Below are 17,051 nucleotides of genomic sequence, written 5' to 3' on the forward strand. Positions count from 1 at the left end.
GTGATGACATTACCAAAGAACATTGGAGGCCTTGGTTTTCGAGACATGGAGATCTTTAAGTTGGCCCTCTTAGCTCGGCAGTCCTGGCGTATGTTGCAAAAACCCCTGTCGTTGAGCGCGAGGATCCTGAAAGCAGTCTATCATCCTGATACAGATATCTTCGGTGCAACCTTGGGACCACACCCCTCGCAGATCTGGCGAGCCATTCTTGATGGCCGGGGCATTATGGTTCAAGGTTTGGTGCGTAGGATTGGAGATGGGGAATCAACCAATATCTGGGAGGACAACTGGTTGCCGAGATCACATGCGAGAAGGCCCATTGCTTGTTTGATCCTTGATCCACCGAGGAAGGTGGCTGAGCTGATCGACCATACCTCGTCTACCTGGAACGAGAACTTGGTGCATTCGTTGTTTATACCAATAGACGCAGAGGCCATCTTACAAATTCCTCTTTGCACAAGACAGATAGATGACTTTTGGGCTTGGTCAGAGGATCGAAAGGGTATCTTTTCAGTGCGTTCAGCGTACCGGATGATTCAACGGACAAAGCTAGGCCGAGAGGCATGGCTGTATGAGCAGGGGGGCTCCTCCGACTCCCAGGGTGCTGACCAAGGCTGGACTGATCTTTGGCGGATCAGGGTTCCCTCCAAGCTGAAAATTTTCTTGTGGAGGCTCGCTGGAAATTCTATTCCCACAACTGCACTTCTCCACCATAGAAACATGTCATCTTCCAGGGCTTGTTGCCTTTGCGGGGCTGTTGATACTTGGCGACATGCCTTGGTGGACTGCTCGGTCTCGAGGAGCACTTGGGCACTCTCAACGGAAGCTGTTTTGGATAAACTGAGTACTTGCAGAGAGGAAAACCCAAAGAGGTGGTTGTTCGTAATGTATGAAGCTCTCAACCAAGAGGATTTCCTTGCTTTTTTGGTCACCCTATGGGCGTTGTGGAGTTCACGAAGAAAGTCCATGTATGAGGATATTTTCCAAACACCCTTTGCTATCAACAGCTTTGTTACATCACACATAGCAAAACTAAAATCATTACAACAGCCTGGAGTGGTCGGAAGGGGGCCGCCCCAACGCCGCCCAAATCATTGGTTGGCACCTCCGGATGGGCTAGTAAAACTCAATGTAGATGCAGCGGTGGGACGATCGCTTGGAGTAGTGGCAGCTGTCTGCAGAGATCGAGATGGTGTTTTCATGGGAGCATCGGTGGTGGTTTTCCCCAACTTGTCAGATCCCGGCATTCTGGAGACACTTGCTATCAGGGAGGCACTGGCTTTATCCGATGATCTCTACGTCCGAAGGATCCATGTGGCATCGGATTGCAAGGTGGCCGTCGACGATATCCATCAGCAATATAAAGGGAGCTACGGTGCAATTGTGCAGGAGATTATGCAATAAATCGTCTTTTGAAACTTGTAATATTATTCATGAGTTTAGGAGCTCGAATATCGAGGCTCACAAACTGGCAAAGCACGCTTTATCTCTCGGGACTTGCCGCCATGCTTGGTTAGGCCAGCCCAACGAACTTGATTTCGTCCCTGTAAACATTGTGACGATCTAATAAAGCTTTGCAGTTTGTCTCAAAAAAAAATCTTTCCTAGCTCCTTTCTGGTTGTCTGAGGAATCATCGTTGTAACCATGCTCGAGGCGATGGCATGCAGAGAAGTTTTGGCTCTGGCAGAAGACTTGATGATTCAAAATGTTATAATTGCCTCGACTCTAAGCAGGTGGTGAACGACATTGAAAGTGGGATTAGTAGCACTTATGGTTGTATTTGTATCACTAGTGAGATTAAGCAGCGAGCTAGTTTAATTAAATATAAGTTTATTTTTGAAGGTCGGGCATCAAACACTGATGCAGATAGGTTAGCTAAGTTTTGAAACACTCTTGATCAAGGGCGACATCTTTGGTTTATCCATCCCCATGATCCTTGTTGTATACCACTTCATGTGGACTATGATTAATAAAGCTTAGATATACCCCTACAAAAAAGCAGATTTTCTCCATGTACATTTTATTGAACAGAAAGAGGGTTCCAAAAGCCCCAGACTTCATTGGATAAACATCAAAGCACAAATTGCAACAGGACAGTTGTATCCCTAGTACACCAAAGTTCAAGTCCTAGACTTGACATTGGTGCTCGCATTTTTCTGAATTTAATTCAGTGATGTGCGTTCAGTCAGAGGAGACGTTTCTGTCAAGGAGTTTGTGGCAACTTCGTCAAATCTTAAGATGATGTGCCGGCTCAGTCTCTCGGAGGTTCTCATAGGGGTAGGGTGTGCATGCGTGCATTCATAAGGGTGAGTGTATGCTCGTGTATGTGAATGGCTTCGATTGTACTCAGTTAAAAAAACAGGACCCAAATAAAAACATTACAACTAAGTCCTTAACTTCTACAAGGAAGACCTCGAGCTGAAAGCAAGAAACGTGATTGGGTCCTTGACAGCCGCTGCCCGATTTGAACCTCGCCGTCGCCGGGACGAACCACCTGGCGCGACGAAATCATCATGGAAGCATCACTTGCTCGTCATGGCCTTTAAACTGTTGTTGGAACTGCCTCCCATCAGGCACGCAAGCCGGGAAGAATGGAGTCAGCCACCATTCAGCCAGAAGAAGCAAAAGCACTTGCGAAGACCGACATCCATCTGTGGGCATCGTTGCTCCACCAAAGAGACCTCTTCTGATAAGCTCAAACCTGACTTGCAGGCTTCAGTTTTCTGCGCCTACCCTGCTCCTCGTCCACCATCATGGTAGCCTGATAAAACAAGCAGCAGCAGATGGATGTCCTCCAGATCAGGGAACACCATCGCACTGAACAAGCTTATCCAAGGCGATCTTGCCAGATCCGGCACCTTCCACTCTCCCCCACCATGGGGGAAGGAAGAAGACGACCAGAACCGGCACCACTAGACACTACTCGAGAGAGTAAATAGCATAAAACTACTAATTTACAGGCTAAGGTTTCAAAAAACTACCAGTTTTTAATTTTTCTTAGAAAGCTACCAAACACGCGGTCCGCTGTTTCAAAAAACCCAAACCCGCGGTGACTAGCGATTTAACCGTTTTTCTGACTGCCTGGGCCCATCTGTCAGCCCACGTGGCCACGCGCGCTCACGGCGCGGCAGTTGACGGCCGTTAGCCGACCGGCCCGGTCGGAACTGGGGTAAATATACCCGCTCGGTCGGTCGGGATCACACGCTCGCTCACTCTCTCGTGCTCGCTCACTCCCCTGCTCCCAGACCCCTGCTCCAGTACGAGCTCGCCGCCGTGCGTCGTCTTCGAGGCCGGTGGTCGTCGACCTTCTTGCCGCAATGCCTTCCTGGAACGACGAGGAAACCAGCTCGGAGGAGGAGTGCGAGGTTGTCAGCATGGACATGGGACTTATGGTAAGTTCTTTGCCACCTAGGGTTAGGGTTAGGGTTAGGTGCTAGTAGCTTAGGCTTCAGCCATGGATGTTGCTTAGTGTAGTGTTGTTGTTGTGTGTGTGATACTGTTCTTGATTAGTGAGGGTGGGGTTTGATTGTAGGATTGAGGTAACCTAGAGTTCATCTCTGTACAATGTTAGGGTTCATGCTGATTTGGGGATTTAATGAACAGTGCAAGTTGATTCTGGTATTGAGTGCAGATTGAAACCAGTGTTTGTTGGTTATTATGGTTGTAGGAGGAACCAGACACCACTGTGGAGCCCCTTTTCTGTGGCCAACTTGAGCTTGCTCATCCCAAGTGCATTCTGCACCAACTGAGGCCTATTAAGCGTGTTGCTTTTGAAGGGCCTGTAACAGGGAGGCGTTTCTATGGCTGCCCAGTCCAGGTTAGATGCCAATTAAGTTTTCTGCTATGGGTGTTCAGTGATGTTTGATATGATGCAGCAGTTTGTTTGATATGACAGACACATATGTATTTTTGTCACTTTGGAAACTTAATCATGGCATTGTAATAACTTATCATATCTCATTTATGTTATTAATAGTTAGAAAATCTTAAGTTTATCAAGTTAATCATGGAATTGAAATAAGGTACTAGTCCTTTTGTAATAACTTATCACATTTACAAATGCAGGAAAATGGTGTGAATTGTGGTGTTGTAGAGTGGGTTGATGGGCCTTGGCCAACTGTTCTTCAGAGTTGTTTGGGCAAGCTATGGGAGATGTTCCATGAGCAGAACTTTGGAAGGGTAAATGACAAGGAAAAGTTTGAGAAGGAGTTGGCCAGGCTTAAGAGTTAGCATGAAAGGGAATTAGCCAAGCTCAGGACTGAAAATGACAAGCTTTGCATTGAGTACACCAAGCTTGTTGATGATGTATCCAAGATGTTTGATTGGCAGGATGGTAGGGTGGACAAGCAGGTGTACCAGAAACAAGTGGAGGAGGAAGAACTTGAGAAGAAGAAGAAGGAGCTAGAGGAGAAAGCCATGTTGGAGGTGCAGATGGAAAATCTCAAACTTGCAAAAGAGCAGAGGTGCATTTTGCAGAGCCAAGCTGATATCATCAGGAACACTAGGAAGGCTATGAAGGATGTTGAAGTTTATAGAGATGTTCTTAAGAAGGAGAAGGCAAAGCTTGAGCTTGTTGTTGCTGAGCTGCTAAAAGAAGGGTATGGCAGCAAGGAGAAGTTAGAGCAAATCAAGGCCATCCTTGAGTCTTGAACTTGTTGTGATATGTTGGTGAAGTAAGTACATCCAAAGGCCTTTATATAAGGATGTGGCCTGACATGACTTCAAGTGATTATGGGTGTACATTTTGGGGGAATGTGAAGTTTAACCTAGTGTAAGAACCTTATTTGCTATGTTGTTAAGTTGTAATGGATCACCTATTGTATTAAGTGTTGTAATGGATCACCTGTGCTATTAAGTAGTGGAAATGGATCTCTTATGCTACTAAGTTGTGGATCTTTTATGCTATTAAGTGTTCAACTTGATCTTATATCTTTTATATGTTATTTGTTAGCGTACATATATTATTTCTGTGGGTAATTAGGCTTAGTGGCCCACTACTCTCTGACCAAATGCAACCCTAGGCCTACTAAACCCAACCCCCCATCCATCTCTCAATATAAACCCCTCCCCACCCCCACCCTTTCCCAGTGACTCCACCAGCCGCCACCCAAAAGAAACCCTACAGATGGATCCTGACATGGGAGATGTCACAGAGGAAGAGGGGGAGACTGTGGAGGTTAGGACAGCAGCAGATGCCCAGAGGAGGAGGAGGAGGCGCAGGCAGAGGGCCCTAGAGGCGGCCCAGGATGAGCAGCAAGAGGAGTTCAACCGCCGACTCTCCAACAAGGTACTGGAGAGGTGCAATGATGAAGAACTAGAGCTGGTTTTCACTGGAGGCAGGGGAAGATCATTCATGGAGATCATTAGGTGGGCAAGGATTAGGGCAGTCATGGCTCCTCATCCAGCAACTAGGGCCAAGTGGGTCCGTTTCTTTGAGCGCTATGACTGATCTAGCTATCTATCTTTCTATCTGTAAGTCAATTTGAGAGAGAGTTTTGGTAGTTTTTGTGAGACTTGGATGTAATCTATGAGACTATCTATCTATGTAATCTATGAGACTATCTATCTATCTAGAGATCTATCTATGTAACATGTGGATGTTTCTGAATAAATGTATGCATTTGGTCAGTGCTCTCAGTACCATATAATGCACTTGGTCAGATAGATATCTTTCTATCTATGAGACTATCTATGAGACTATCTTTCTATCTATGTTTCTATCTGTAAGGTGTATATCAAGTGTTGAATCCACATATAGATAAAAGTTGCAGATGAAATGAAGTTGCAAACAAGTGCAGCATCCACACATACAGTACCATATTACAAACCAAATCAAACAGTGCAGTATCAAGTACTTAGTGAGGCAATGTTATTACAAACCAAATCAAACAGTATCAAACACCTGGAGTTCAACAACTTCAGCTAGTTACCACTTGCATAAAAGTAATCTTTCAGCCTATTAGATGGCTTCCTGACCCTCTTTGACCCATCCTGCACAGCACTTGTACCAGATTGTCTAGGAGCAATGAAAGATCCAGTGCCAGCTCTATTGGCAGCAGCTGACCTGGTGTTCTTTGCTGGAGAAGACCTTGATGACCTGGTGTTCTTTGCTGGAGAAGACCTTGATCCATTGCCAGAAATAGTTGTCTTCTTCTTCTTGGGAGGTGGTACTACTGTTGCAGAAGAGGTGTTGGTCCTGCTCTTCTTGAGAGGTGGTGGTGCTGCTGTTGTAGCTGGTGCTGCCCTCTTCCTTGACCTAGAAGCTGTCTGTGTTGACTCAGTTGTTGTTGGAGGAGGAGTTGGTGCAGGTGCAGAGGCAACAGGTACCCTTGGTGGCCTTTGTGCAGTTGCAACCATTGAAGAACCAGCCTCAGAGTAGTTTGCTCTATTTTCCTACACAACAATATTAGTTAGAACTATTTTCCTACAAATGAAATGAATGTAACAATGCAATGAATGTAACAATGGAATGAATGGACATACCTGGTGCTTGTTCAGCCTCATCTGGAACTTAGGTTTCAAAGGGACACCACAATTGTTGATCCTGTGCCCTTGCTTCTTGCAGTTGCTGCATGTCACTGTACCAATCCTAGAAGTATCCTTTTTAGCTGGCACCTCAAACAGGCCTTTCCTCCTGGCAGTTTGTTTTTTACCTTTCTTTTCTCTAAACACAGGTGGAGAAATATCATCACCAGGTGTATGAGGCCAATGGTCAGGACCTGGCACAGGGAATATTATGTGCTTTTTAGCTGGCACCTCACTAAGGTTGTTTACTACCAGGTCTGTTTTGCACACAGTGTCCATTTTATACCTAGCCCAGGTATGCTCTGGTATCTGTGACAACCACTGCCAAGCTTCTAAACTTTCTTTTTTCAAATTCTCCATGCCTAAATCATGTCCATGTTTGGTAAAGGAATAGGCAACCTGATCTAAATGTTTCTTAAGTTCCTCTCCTCTGAAACCAGCAGATTGGAAATTGGCATAAATATGTCTAAGACAAAACCTTTGTGGAGAGTCAGGGAATACATCATCTATTGCATTCAACAATCCCTGTTCAATGTAAGGTAATCTTAAGTGTTACTCATCTACTGAATAACATTTTACTCATGGCAAATGTAAAGGCAAATGTAAAGACTAGGTTCAGAACAATACCTTCTGCCTGTCAGACATAATTGTGTATTTGCCAAACTTATTGCCAGTTCCAATGACTGTTCTCAACTTTGTGAGAAACCATGTCCAACTATCTATCTCTTCCTTATCAACAACACCAAAAGCTATTGGGAAGATGTTATTGTTGCCATCCCTCCCTGTAGCTGCCAATATCTGCTGACCAGTGCTTAGCTTGATGAAGCAACCATCCAGACCTGCTAACATGATAACATGAGTGCCTAAGTACATCAATGTTTAAAAAGCATATAAATTTCTGAATACTTACCTATAAATGGCCTGCATCCATTCAGAAAACCCTCCTTGCATGCAAACAAGCAGTAAAACATATAGTGAAACCTTGGGGTAGGAGCTGGGTTAAGTGGGTCCTCATGTGTTGTTACTATGCACCTACTGCCAGGGTTAGTATCTAGCACACACTGTAGGTAGTCCCTTATTCCGTGATACTGGAGTTTGTGATCTCCTTGCACAACCTCAGCTGCTTGCTTCCTTGCCCTATATGCCAAGCTTTTAGGCACATGCACACCAAACTTCTTCTTTGTGTATGACATAATTGTGTCAACACCAGCTCCAGGGTTGGATCTGACTGTATCCTCACAAACCTTAGCAACCCAATTGACTGTCACCTTTGTGTTCTCTCCACTTGCTCCACAAGTGTGATCCAGGTTCATCTTCTTGATACTGAAAGTTGCCTCATGAGCTATCTTGGAGGCAACTATGTAAAACTCACAACCATGTTTTCTGTCAGAGCACCAAGCAATAACCCTAGTTGGATCATTTCTGTGATACTCAAAATTCCTAAGAGTCCTCACATGAAAATTTCTAAGTGCTTCTCCGAACTCAACTACATTTTCAAAGCACAAATGCATTGCAAACTACTCATGTGCATCAGGCCTTGATGGATCATACCATATCCTCTCCTTCTTCTGCTTCTTCCTACTCTTCCTTCCAGATGGCAGCCTTGGTGCATCATCTTCATCACTTATGCCAAAATCACCTGGAAAACAGTACTCATCAGCTTCAGGGACATAATCTTCAAACTTGATGTGCTCAGGCTCACTGTGAGACTTGCTAGTTGGGCCAGGTTTTCTAACTGGCTTAAGCTTTTTGGCTGCTTTTGTAGTTACAGCAGGATCCTCTACTACTTCATCTTCAGAAACAACTGGTTCTTCCTCCCAAAACTCAGAAGGTTCTGAGTTAGCTGCACAAAAGTGCTCTGCAGTATCAGTGCCAGCCTCATCTTCACCCCTACACCAAGCTTTGTAAGAAATTTTCTCCCATTTGTAATCACCCCTAAAGAACTCAAAATCTGAAGATGATTTGTCATCTTCAACTTCATCTTCTTCCTCTGGTACATCTTCTTCTTCTTCATCTGCTTCTTCTTCTACATCTTCTTCTTCCACAACTGTTTTCCCTTTGTTAAAATTGCTGCTTTGCTGTGTGTTCATGTAGGGCTCATCAAGGGTTAAATCTGGCAAACTAGCATTAGAGGCAGGGTACAAAACACCTTCTTGTGAAACTCTGTAAACAACAGGATCACCAACATGATCAATGGGGATCTATTCCTCATCTGCTGGGCTTGGATCAGTAGCTTTTCTGACACTGATGTTCAGTACCTTATTATCAACAAATAAGTCAAGCATTTCCTCTAATGCCTCCTCACTATCCAGGGCCTCCACACCCTCCAGCCCCTTTCCCTCTTCCTTTACATATGTCAGAAATGCATCCATGCCATAGCCCTCCAACTCAACCAATGCTAATATGGTCAGATAACTGATATCTGAGGAAACTGAATACTTTTTCTCCATATTATCTATTCCTTGGAAATGTAGCCTCAAGTCCCAAATCTCTTCATCTAAGCTGTAGGATTAAATTGACAAACAACCGTTTTTTAAGTCACTGAACATTACTGAACTTTCTTCTAATTACAGTGAATGCACTGACCAAATGAACTAACCAAATGCACTTTCTTCTACACTGACTTAACCAATAAAATACAGTAGCATGCCAAGAACAAACAATTACTATCTCTAGTTCTAATTTGAACTAAAGCACCCAAAAATTTTAACTAAAGGACCCAAACCAGAAACATTGACCAGTGTTTACCTCACTCCACCAAAGGACGACGCCCAATGGTGGCCGCCTGCTGGATCAGCGTGGATGCGCTTCGCCACTGCCCTGGCCGCGCGGACTTCCGGATCTGAGCTCGCCGGATCCACATGAGCCGCGGGCGGTGATGGCTGCTGCGACCGCTGCGCCGGGAAGCTCGAGCTACCTAGCCATTTGTCCACCTCTGACTGTCCACCGCCCTCCTGGCCGGTGCCGCCTTGGCTCAATAGCTCACCGCCGACGACATTTGGCTGCGCCGCCGCCATCGCCCACCTAGGTCACTGGAGGGAGAGGAGGGGGGAGGAGGGGGAGTGAGAGAGTGTGTGGCCCGACCGCCTACTTTGGTTCCGACCGGACCGCGTCGGCTAACGACCGTTAACTGCCACGCCGTGAGCGCGCGTGGCCACGTGGGCTGATAGATGGGCCCAATCCGTCAGAAAAACGGTTAAATCGCTAGTCACCGCGGGTTTGGGTTTTTTGAAACAGCGGACCGTGCGTTTGGTAGCTTTCTGAGAAAATTTAAAAACTGGTAGTTTTTTGGAACCCTAACCTGTAAACTAGTAGTTTTATGCTATTTACTCCTGCTCGAGAGCTCCAGTGGTTTGCATGCCCACGTCATATCGCCGGACCACGACATGAAGCCAAGACTAACTAATACTACTACTACCCTAATATGCACAAGGAAGGCCCGAGCACCTTTTCATAGCCATCACCTGTCGGCAACACCGTCGAACGAGTCATTGGATCGGGACGGGAGAGTGGCGGGGAAAGAGGATGTTGCCTAATTTTTTACTTTGACATTCTCACACAAGCCTTCACAACGTGTTCCATTCATGGGAATTTTAGAGCAACCCCAACAAAATTCCTTTCCTGATTTCAAAATGTGGTGGGCCAAAAGATTATTATAGCTTTTGGAACAAAAACCATCAAACACATGGTGGGCCAAAAGCCATCATAGTTCACAACAACCTCACACACTCCTGTCATCATTGTTGCCATCATCAAACTTAGCCAAGATGACCCCACGAGATAACTCTCAATATTGTCTTGACTTATCGTCCATATTGCTATCGTACATCCACATGATGACATGTTCCTCGGCCACCCTCTTGTTTCCTTTGCTCCTCGACGTCCAATGCAAGCCTACGCTCCTCAACGCCAATTGTTCTCTTTTTTTCCTCGACCTCTAGTGCAAGACTTTGCTCCTCAATCTCGAGTCTTTTTTTCTTCTACGTGCATATTTCTCTCCTTGGCCGCCAACTTGGCCTTCAATTTATTCTCCTATCTCATATTCATCTCAGTGAAACAAAGTCATCTTCTCTTCCTTTTGGTCGGCCTCCAATACCCTCTCACCTCCACCATCGCAATCAACTCTTCCTTGTATGCTCTAACACCATGCTTATTGGCCAGCTTTGCATTTTTATTTCCATCCAGCAGGACTTGAGGAGTGGATGGTTCTCTACAAAGTCATCATCATCATTAACTCGGGGGTTGAGCCTTTTGCCTCCATGGTGTTGTTTCAAAGTTCCTTCCCCCACTTATCATTTCCAACAAGCTCATTGTAGCAATGATGCAAAGTAAATGCTTTTGGAGCATTTCTCTTGTCCATTTACTTTTTAAGAGGTTGTATGATGAGATCATACTCATACTTGGGGATGCCACTTGGCGGCGCAAGGTTGACTAGCTAAACACGTCTTGCATTGATCTTGGATCACATTCCAACGATGAGAGTGATAAACCCAATTGTGCGGTTGGAGGGGGCGAACACATTGCTATTGTAGTACTCTTTGATACTCCACCAAAATCGCTCCTTTTTATCGCCCCGACAGTGTCATCAAGAGAGATGTTAATATGAGCTCCACACGAAGCTTTATCTTCCTTGGTGCTGTAGTCGCACAACCTACTCCTCCTCTTCAATGTTTTGTGCCCAACCCATTCACCTCCTCAACCTCCTCCACCATCTCGGCATTTCTTGCCATCACTTACCTATGTGGCATGGTCATTACAATGTCTTCGAGCCTGAGTGTGTGGCTTGCATTCAATTGTTCCATGAAATCGTTCGCATCATCATTCAATTGTTTAATACAATACCAAATAAAAACCTAGCAATGAATACCAAATCATGCATCATTCAATTGAGCAATTGCAAATCAACAAAAAAAGTTACCTTGCGAGCATATCCTCGAGCACGTCGGCCTCACTCCTTGTCTCACCTGAATCCGTCTCCTCTTTAGCCACCAGGGTGGAGAAGGGGCCGTTCGGTTGTAGGAGGCCGAGGAGTAGTCGTCGACTTTAGGGGACGCGGATGGGGAGGTGTTGGGGTGACTACAACCTTCTTCTTCGCCAATGCAATCGTGTTGTCTGCTACATTGGCCGATGGTCATGCTTGCCTACGGGCCAAGAGTGATAGGATGGTGGCGGCGGAGCGGCCGGTGACCAAAAGACATTGTTCCCTTGGTGTCATCGTTTTGGCCCTTGCGGCTCCAAATTCACAGGCGATGGTGGGTCTCCTGGATGAGGGTGGACAAGGGTGCGACTATCCATTTCGGCGATTCAGGTCCGACGTCTGTCGTTAGCGGGGCGAGCGATGGTAGTGTCGGGGTTGGGCAGGAAAGCTGTAGACAAGTGGTAAGGGGGGGGGTGGTAGGGAGATGGTTATACTTGAGGAGTTGTGGGGGATATGCTAGATGACGCTTAATCCCCTAAGCAAAACAAAAATTTCCTCAAATATAGCTTTTAGCAAATCTACTAGAGTTGATGGTGAATATGAGTTGAGAGTTAAGAAGATTAAAAGTCCACTGATTGATTAGAGGCAATGTCACTTAGAAATGAAGTAGGAAAGGAAAGGATGCCTTTTCTTTGAAGGAATGAGAGTTGGCTCCCTCAACTCACACTGATTTTTTCCTTCCCACGAGGGACCTGGTAATTCATGCGCAGGGCTCCATCCTGGATGCGTCTAATCCCTCCACAAACCCCTTTATGCAACTCTCATTCCCCTATCCCAAATGTTAACAAACAGGCTGTCATGAATTTGTTAACAAAAAAGGTTTGAATGAAAACATTCAACTAAGAAGTTGTATTTTTCTGGAAACTTTACCAATATACATAATGTTGTGACATGTAAATTTGCGAAAAATTCTCCCCATGATCAGACCGAAGAAGCACATATCTCTCCAATTGCAATAAAATTAACGAAGAGATGATGAAGTTATACTATGACTGAAATCATGCCCCACAAATTCTTATCGCCACACTATGATGACTTCTCAACAACATATACAACCTTTTGAAGTAAAAAAAGATTACATTTCCATTAAACACACTATAGAGAGTAACAAATAATATGATGCCGTCTGCTAAGCAACTCAAAATTTTCAATTGTAATATCTTCATGACGTTACACACTTCATTCTAAGTTCAGCCGGACATACCACGAATTCAACATTTCGTCAAACTGATTGGCTTAATACTCCCTCTGTTCACAAATGTAAGCTATTTTTGACATTTCAATATGGACTACATACGGACGGAAATTAATGAACAAACACACCAAAATTGTCTATATACATCAGATTCAGATAAATGTAAAAAAACATCTTATATTTGTGAATGGAGGGAGTAGTAATGACACTTGCAATTTGTTTGATGGAATGTTCCAGTTGAAGTTCACAAGCAAGGCAAGCTACATTGCTTATACACTAGAGATAAGAACATGACATAATAATCTCACTTCCAGAACTCTAGAGGACAACTTTCACAGACGCTCACACTGAGTCACACAAATATGGAGCATCAGGTACCCTCTGCTGGTTAACATCATGGGCTTATAGCTCATCTGCGGCAGCAGTTACGACTCAGAGTTGACTTTATCAGGCTTCACCTTACCCTGTGATAGAAACTAAATTTTAGTTCAGCTGATAACAGTATAGTAGATACTGCGATTTCAGAAAGCTGGAGAAATAATGGCGCATTAACAATGTTGATATGAACATGCTCAAGGACACCCAATAGCGAGTTTGGTCCTGGTTGATGTGTATACAGCCTATATTTAGTGATAGTCCATTCCTGTAAGGATTATCAGAATTTGCATTACTGTAGTACTGAATTAGGATACTTCTGCACCAATTTGGTACATTACTGACCAAATGTTTACATGAGATGCACATGATAATATTTTGACGTGCTTCTGTGTCTGGACGATAGTTCACAAGCAGACAAGGAATAGATCTTTATTTCTTCTAGACTTCCATATTTTCTGGAGCAGGTCACACAATAACTCGAGCAATTAGTTTACCTTGTGGGCGAGACTCAAATCCACAAGTACCAAGATGACTTGCAAGTTTCTCTCCACATTGTTTCTGCCAATCTTCTGCCACCTTGACATCAGGAGTTGTCCACACGACAGCCCTTGCTTCCTTATAATCAACTGTAGCAGAAGTAACCTCAGGCTGAAGAAGGGATTAAGAGTGGCCCATGGTGAGCAGCAGCAAAAGATCAAATAAATAAATAAATAGTAGAAACAGAAAGGGTTTCAGGAATATGGAATGATAGGAAGAAAACATCTAGACAAGTCAATATAGTTAACATCCGTATACAGATAATTGCTTTACCAAAATGCCACATCAACCATACATTTCCTTGCTCAGCAAGATGACAGCGGTTGCTTTCAGCATATGGGCAGCTGCCCTCTCTACCCAGTCATTGCTGCCATGATCGAAATTAATCTGTAAATGCATTGCAAAAATGAAGAGATAATTTCTTTCTCCCATCAATTCATTACTTTCTGATCAGGCGTCCCCCTCAACCACTGGCAGAAATTTCAAATATACAAAGACTAGCAACTAAAACTTTTATGGTCTTTTATGATGAAAACTTAAGACCCATATGGTTTCAGGTCATGCTCGGATTGAAGGCAGGCAAAAGAGGACACCTATCTGGGCAATCCCTATTCTCTAACCTCTAGTTTATTACTTAAGCTTCATCAATGAATTGCTCCTCTTACATTCTATGCACAAACTCAGTTCGATGTTGTGTTTCTTTTTGTTTCAGTTTCATCCATTCCCGTTTTTTCTTCAGTAAAATTTATATGAGCATAGGCATCAATTATTGCAATGAACAAAAGAAGATTAACCATAGTTCAGCACTGTCCTATTGTGCTGAACTACCCATTGGTTTGATCAGACATAAAAAAAATAAAATTCGAACCATGCAGGAGAACTGATTTCCCCAGGGAAATGAAGCAGAATTGCGGTAGTAAATAAGTGAAAGAGAGACGGCTACTTGACTCTCGAGAATCCGCTTCACACTCGCAGCGCACCCGTCGCACATCATGCCCTGCAAGTAAGAGCCAGACAGTAGCGCATCATGCCTGAGCCCTAACCCTCTCGGCCTCTAGCGCAAATCGAAGATAATAACAGAATGGAGAGTCGGGATGTTCGAAATTCAGACTAGTGGTCGGGGCGAGAGGAGCACCTGAACACTGAGCAATATGGCCTCAGACCCGGGCTCTGCCGCCTCGCCGAGCGCCGCTGCTGCGGCGGTGACCGACGAGGTAACGCCGCCGCGGGGACGCAAGACGCCACACACGCTGACGGAAGAGAAGGAAATGGAGGCGATGCGGCGCGCTCCGGCGAGGGGGGGTGAGGAGAGGGGGCTGGACTTGGAGGGAGAGGGGAGGAGGGGGGATAATCTCGTGATTAGCGTAGACTCCATTGCCAGCTCTGATTTCTCCGTCTCCCCCGTTGCCAGAGATAGGAGAGCTTATCCGATCACTGTGCGTACAGTATTTCCGCTGTTTGAGCGGAAGGGCCGCCACGGCGATGATGACATGGAGTCCTAAGCAGCATATAGGAGCCATCTCCACCTGTTTGGCCCCTCAGCGCACCCGGCGAAGGGGTTTGGGCGTTTGCGCCGGTGGTTTTTTTGGCTTGGGTGGATCGAGTTTCCAGCTGCGCCCCAGGTTTCGGCGCTCAAACACAACAAAATTCAAAGTTCTCTTTTAGACATGGAACTCAAAAGGCAGGCTCCTCTGTCGCAGGGATGGGAGAGGTCGGTGTCGGCGTCGGCGTTGTGGGCACAGCTTCAGTGCTCGGCATTGGCGTAGGCGTTGGCGTAGGCGTAGTCGCGGGCGTGGGCGTAGGGGCAGTGGTCGCCGCCGGTCCCGACATCTGGTTCAAGATGAGGCCACGCTCCACCAGGTACCACGCCTTCACCTGCTCGTCCATCGTCGACATGTCTACCCCCATCAGGAACGCCAGGTCGGTGTTCCTCTTCTTCGGGCGACGTTGGTCCTGAGGAGGTTGAGCTTGACGTCCTGCTTCGTCATCACTGCTGAACACCTCGCCTCAGATTTCTCCTCCCTCTTGGCGGCGTTGCTCTTGGCGTCGACGACCACTGTTCTATCGACGGTTGCAGCCATTCGGCAGTGGGTGCCGTGTCCCTCGCCACCTTGCCTATTTTGTTGCCATCAGGACGCCCTTCTACCGCCGCCGAGGCAGGCGCGTCCGGGTTGTAGACACCGTGCTTGGCCTTGGCGAGAGCAAGCCGGCACTCTGTCCATTTCTCGCACGACTCGATCTTGGTGAACACATGAAGAAACTTGAACTCTTGGTCCCTGTTGTCCAGGCGAAACATGTCGGACATCCGAACCATCTGCACAGTCAAAGAACAAGTGTCGGCGAAGTGCACGGCGAAGAACTGGGCCAACGAGCGATGGCCATACCTGACGCTCGAAGTTGGTGCCGCTTTTCGGGCGAGCCATGACCTCCTCTTGAATCCCATGCCACTTGTTGCAGGCATGCTGGATGGTCGCCCAATGGTTCGCCATGGCCTTCTCGCTGCGATCCATGTGGATGTTGGCGAAGTAGGGGTCGACCAACTTGCGCTTGTCGAACGCCGTCTTAATCCTTCTCCAGTACGTGTCGGGTTCTGATTCGCGCCGGTGATCGGGTCGATGCTGACGGTCTTCCATGCTTTGGCGAGGCAATCGTCTTCCCTAGGTGTCCACTTGACGCGAGGCTCGCCTGGCCTGGCGTTGGCCGCCCGCTTCTTCTTTCTCCCTTTGGGCGCTGGCTCCGCCGGTTCTTCCTCCTCCACCTCCTCCTCGACATCGTCGTGCTTGTCCTCCATGCCGACGGCGGTGTCCAGCGTTTTGTCTTGCGTGCGGAACCCGGGGCATGAAGCGGTGTCGACCGAGCTGTTCGTGATGATCTCATCCGTGTCGACGTCGGTGCTGTTGAACTATGGCGCCGAGCCGTGAGCGAAGGGTAGGGGCCCACGGTGTAGGCGATCCTAAGCACGTCGGCGGCGAGTAGCTGTACTCGGTGTTGAGGCCGGCGGTGAACGCGGGGGAAGGAGTGCACTGGTCGAGGTTAAAGACGGGGGGACGTGTGCGGCGCCACTCCATGCGGGAAGGTGATGCTGGGGTTGAAGCTGCCATGCGCGTCGCCGTCGACGTACCCAAGCAAGGGCGCGTACCCCCACAGTGGAGGCGAGAAGTTGGCTGGCGACGCGACACTGTGTTGGTTCCCCCACGCGCCTTGTGGGCACTGGCCGGCCTGTTGAGGTGGAAGGTTCGTGATCCCCATGTCAGATGCCTCCTCCTGCTCCACCGCCGCGTCCCCGACCTTCTTCATGTTGAGCCTGTTCCGCTGATCGGTGGTGACCACCGCCCGACGATCAACGTCGGCCTTCCACTGGCCGTTTGTCAAGCCTCGGGGCCTTGGCATCGGCGCCCTCGGCTTCCTCTTCTTTGGCTGAGCGAAATTGGTGGCTAG

At 46.7% G+C, this 17,051-nt stretch overlaps 2 protein-coding genes and 2 pseudogenes across 3 annotated transcripts; 1 reads left to right on the top strand and 3 right to left on the bottom strand.

Moving 5' to 3' along the window:
* Positions 1-3,317: 3,317 nt before the first annotated feature.
* LOC147984222 (uncharacterized) lies at positions 3,318-4,650 on the top strand (annotated as a pseudogene).
* A 1,259-nt stretch (positions 4,651-5,909) lies between these two features.
* LOC147984223 (uncharacterized) lies at positions 5,910-6,504 on the bottom strand. Its single transcript, XM_087539712.1, has 2 exons — positions 6,484-6,504; positions 5,910-6,393 (listed from the first exon to the last, which is right to left on the bottom strand). The coding sequence occupies exons 1-2, from the start codon at positions 6,502-6,504 to the stop codon at positions 5,923-5,925; spliced, it is 492 nt and encodes a 163-aa protein (XP_087395838.1). The 3' UTR covers positions 5,910-5,922.
* A 1,538-nt stretch (positions 6,505-8,042) lies between these two features.
* On the bottom strand, positions 8,043-9,166 carry LOC147984224 (uncharacterized; annotated as a pseudogene).
* A 3,689-nt stretch (positions 9,167-12,855) lies between these two features.
* LOC125536203 (copper-transporting ATPase PAA1, chloroplastic) lies at positions 12,856-15,111 on the bottom strand. Of its 2 annotated transcripts, XM_048699380.2 has the most exons (4): positions 14,749-15,108; positions 14,557-14,610; positions 13,571-13,724; positions 12,856-13,162 (listed from the first exon to the last, which is right to left on the bottom strand). In XM_048699380.2, the coding sequence occupies exons 1-4, from the start codon at positions 14,986-14,988 to the stop codon at positions 13,158-13,160; spliced, it is 453 nt and encodes a 150-aa protein (XP_048555337.2). In that variant the 5' UTR covers positions 14,989-15,108; the 3' UTR covers positions 12,856-13,157. The 2 variants fall into 2 exon arrangements, with proteins under 2 accessions (XP_048555337.2, XP_048555338.2); XM_048699381.2 differs by lacking the exon at positions 14,557-14,610 and having other exon boundaries at positions 14,749-15,111.
* Positions 15,112-17,051: the final 1,940 nt, after the last annotated feature.

Source organism: Triticum urartu, chromosome 2A (assembly GCF_056163025.1).
Source record: "Triticum urartu cultivar PI428250 chromosome 2A, HENAU_Tu73, whole genome shotgun sequence".
Lineage (NCBI taxonomy): Eukaryota > Viridiplantae > Streptophyta > Magnoliopsida > Poales > Poaceae > Triticum > Triticum urartu.

Coding starts and splice junctions, on each gene's coding strand:
- LOC147984223 (XM_087539712.1), bottom strand. CDS start 6,504: ATGAGGCTGAACAAGCACCAG. Junction 6,394..6,483: donor TGAGGCTGAACAAGCACCAG/GTATGTCCATTC, acceptor ATTGTTGTGTAG/GAAAATAGAGCAAACTACTC.
- LOC125536203 (XM_048699380.2), bottom strand. CDS start 14,988: ATGGAGTCTACGCTAATCACGAGATTATCCCCCCTCCTCCCCTCTCCC. Junction 14,611..14,748: donor CCATATTGCTCAGTGTTCAG/GTGCTCCTCTCG, acceptor TCTTACTTGCAG/GGCATGATGTGCGACGGGTG. Junction 13,725..14,556: donor AGCGGATTCTCGAGAGTCAA/GTAGCCGTCTCT, acceptor TCCCTTCTTCAG/CCTGAGGTTACTTCTGCTAC.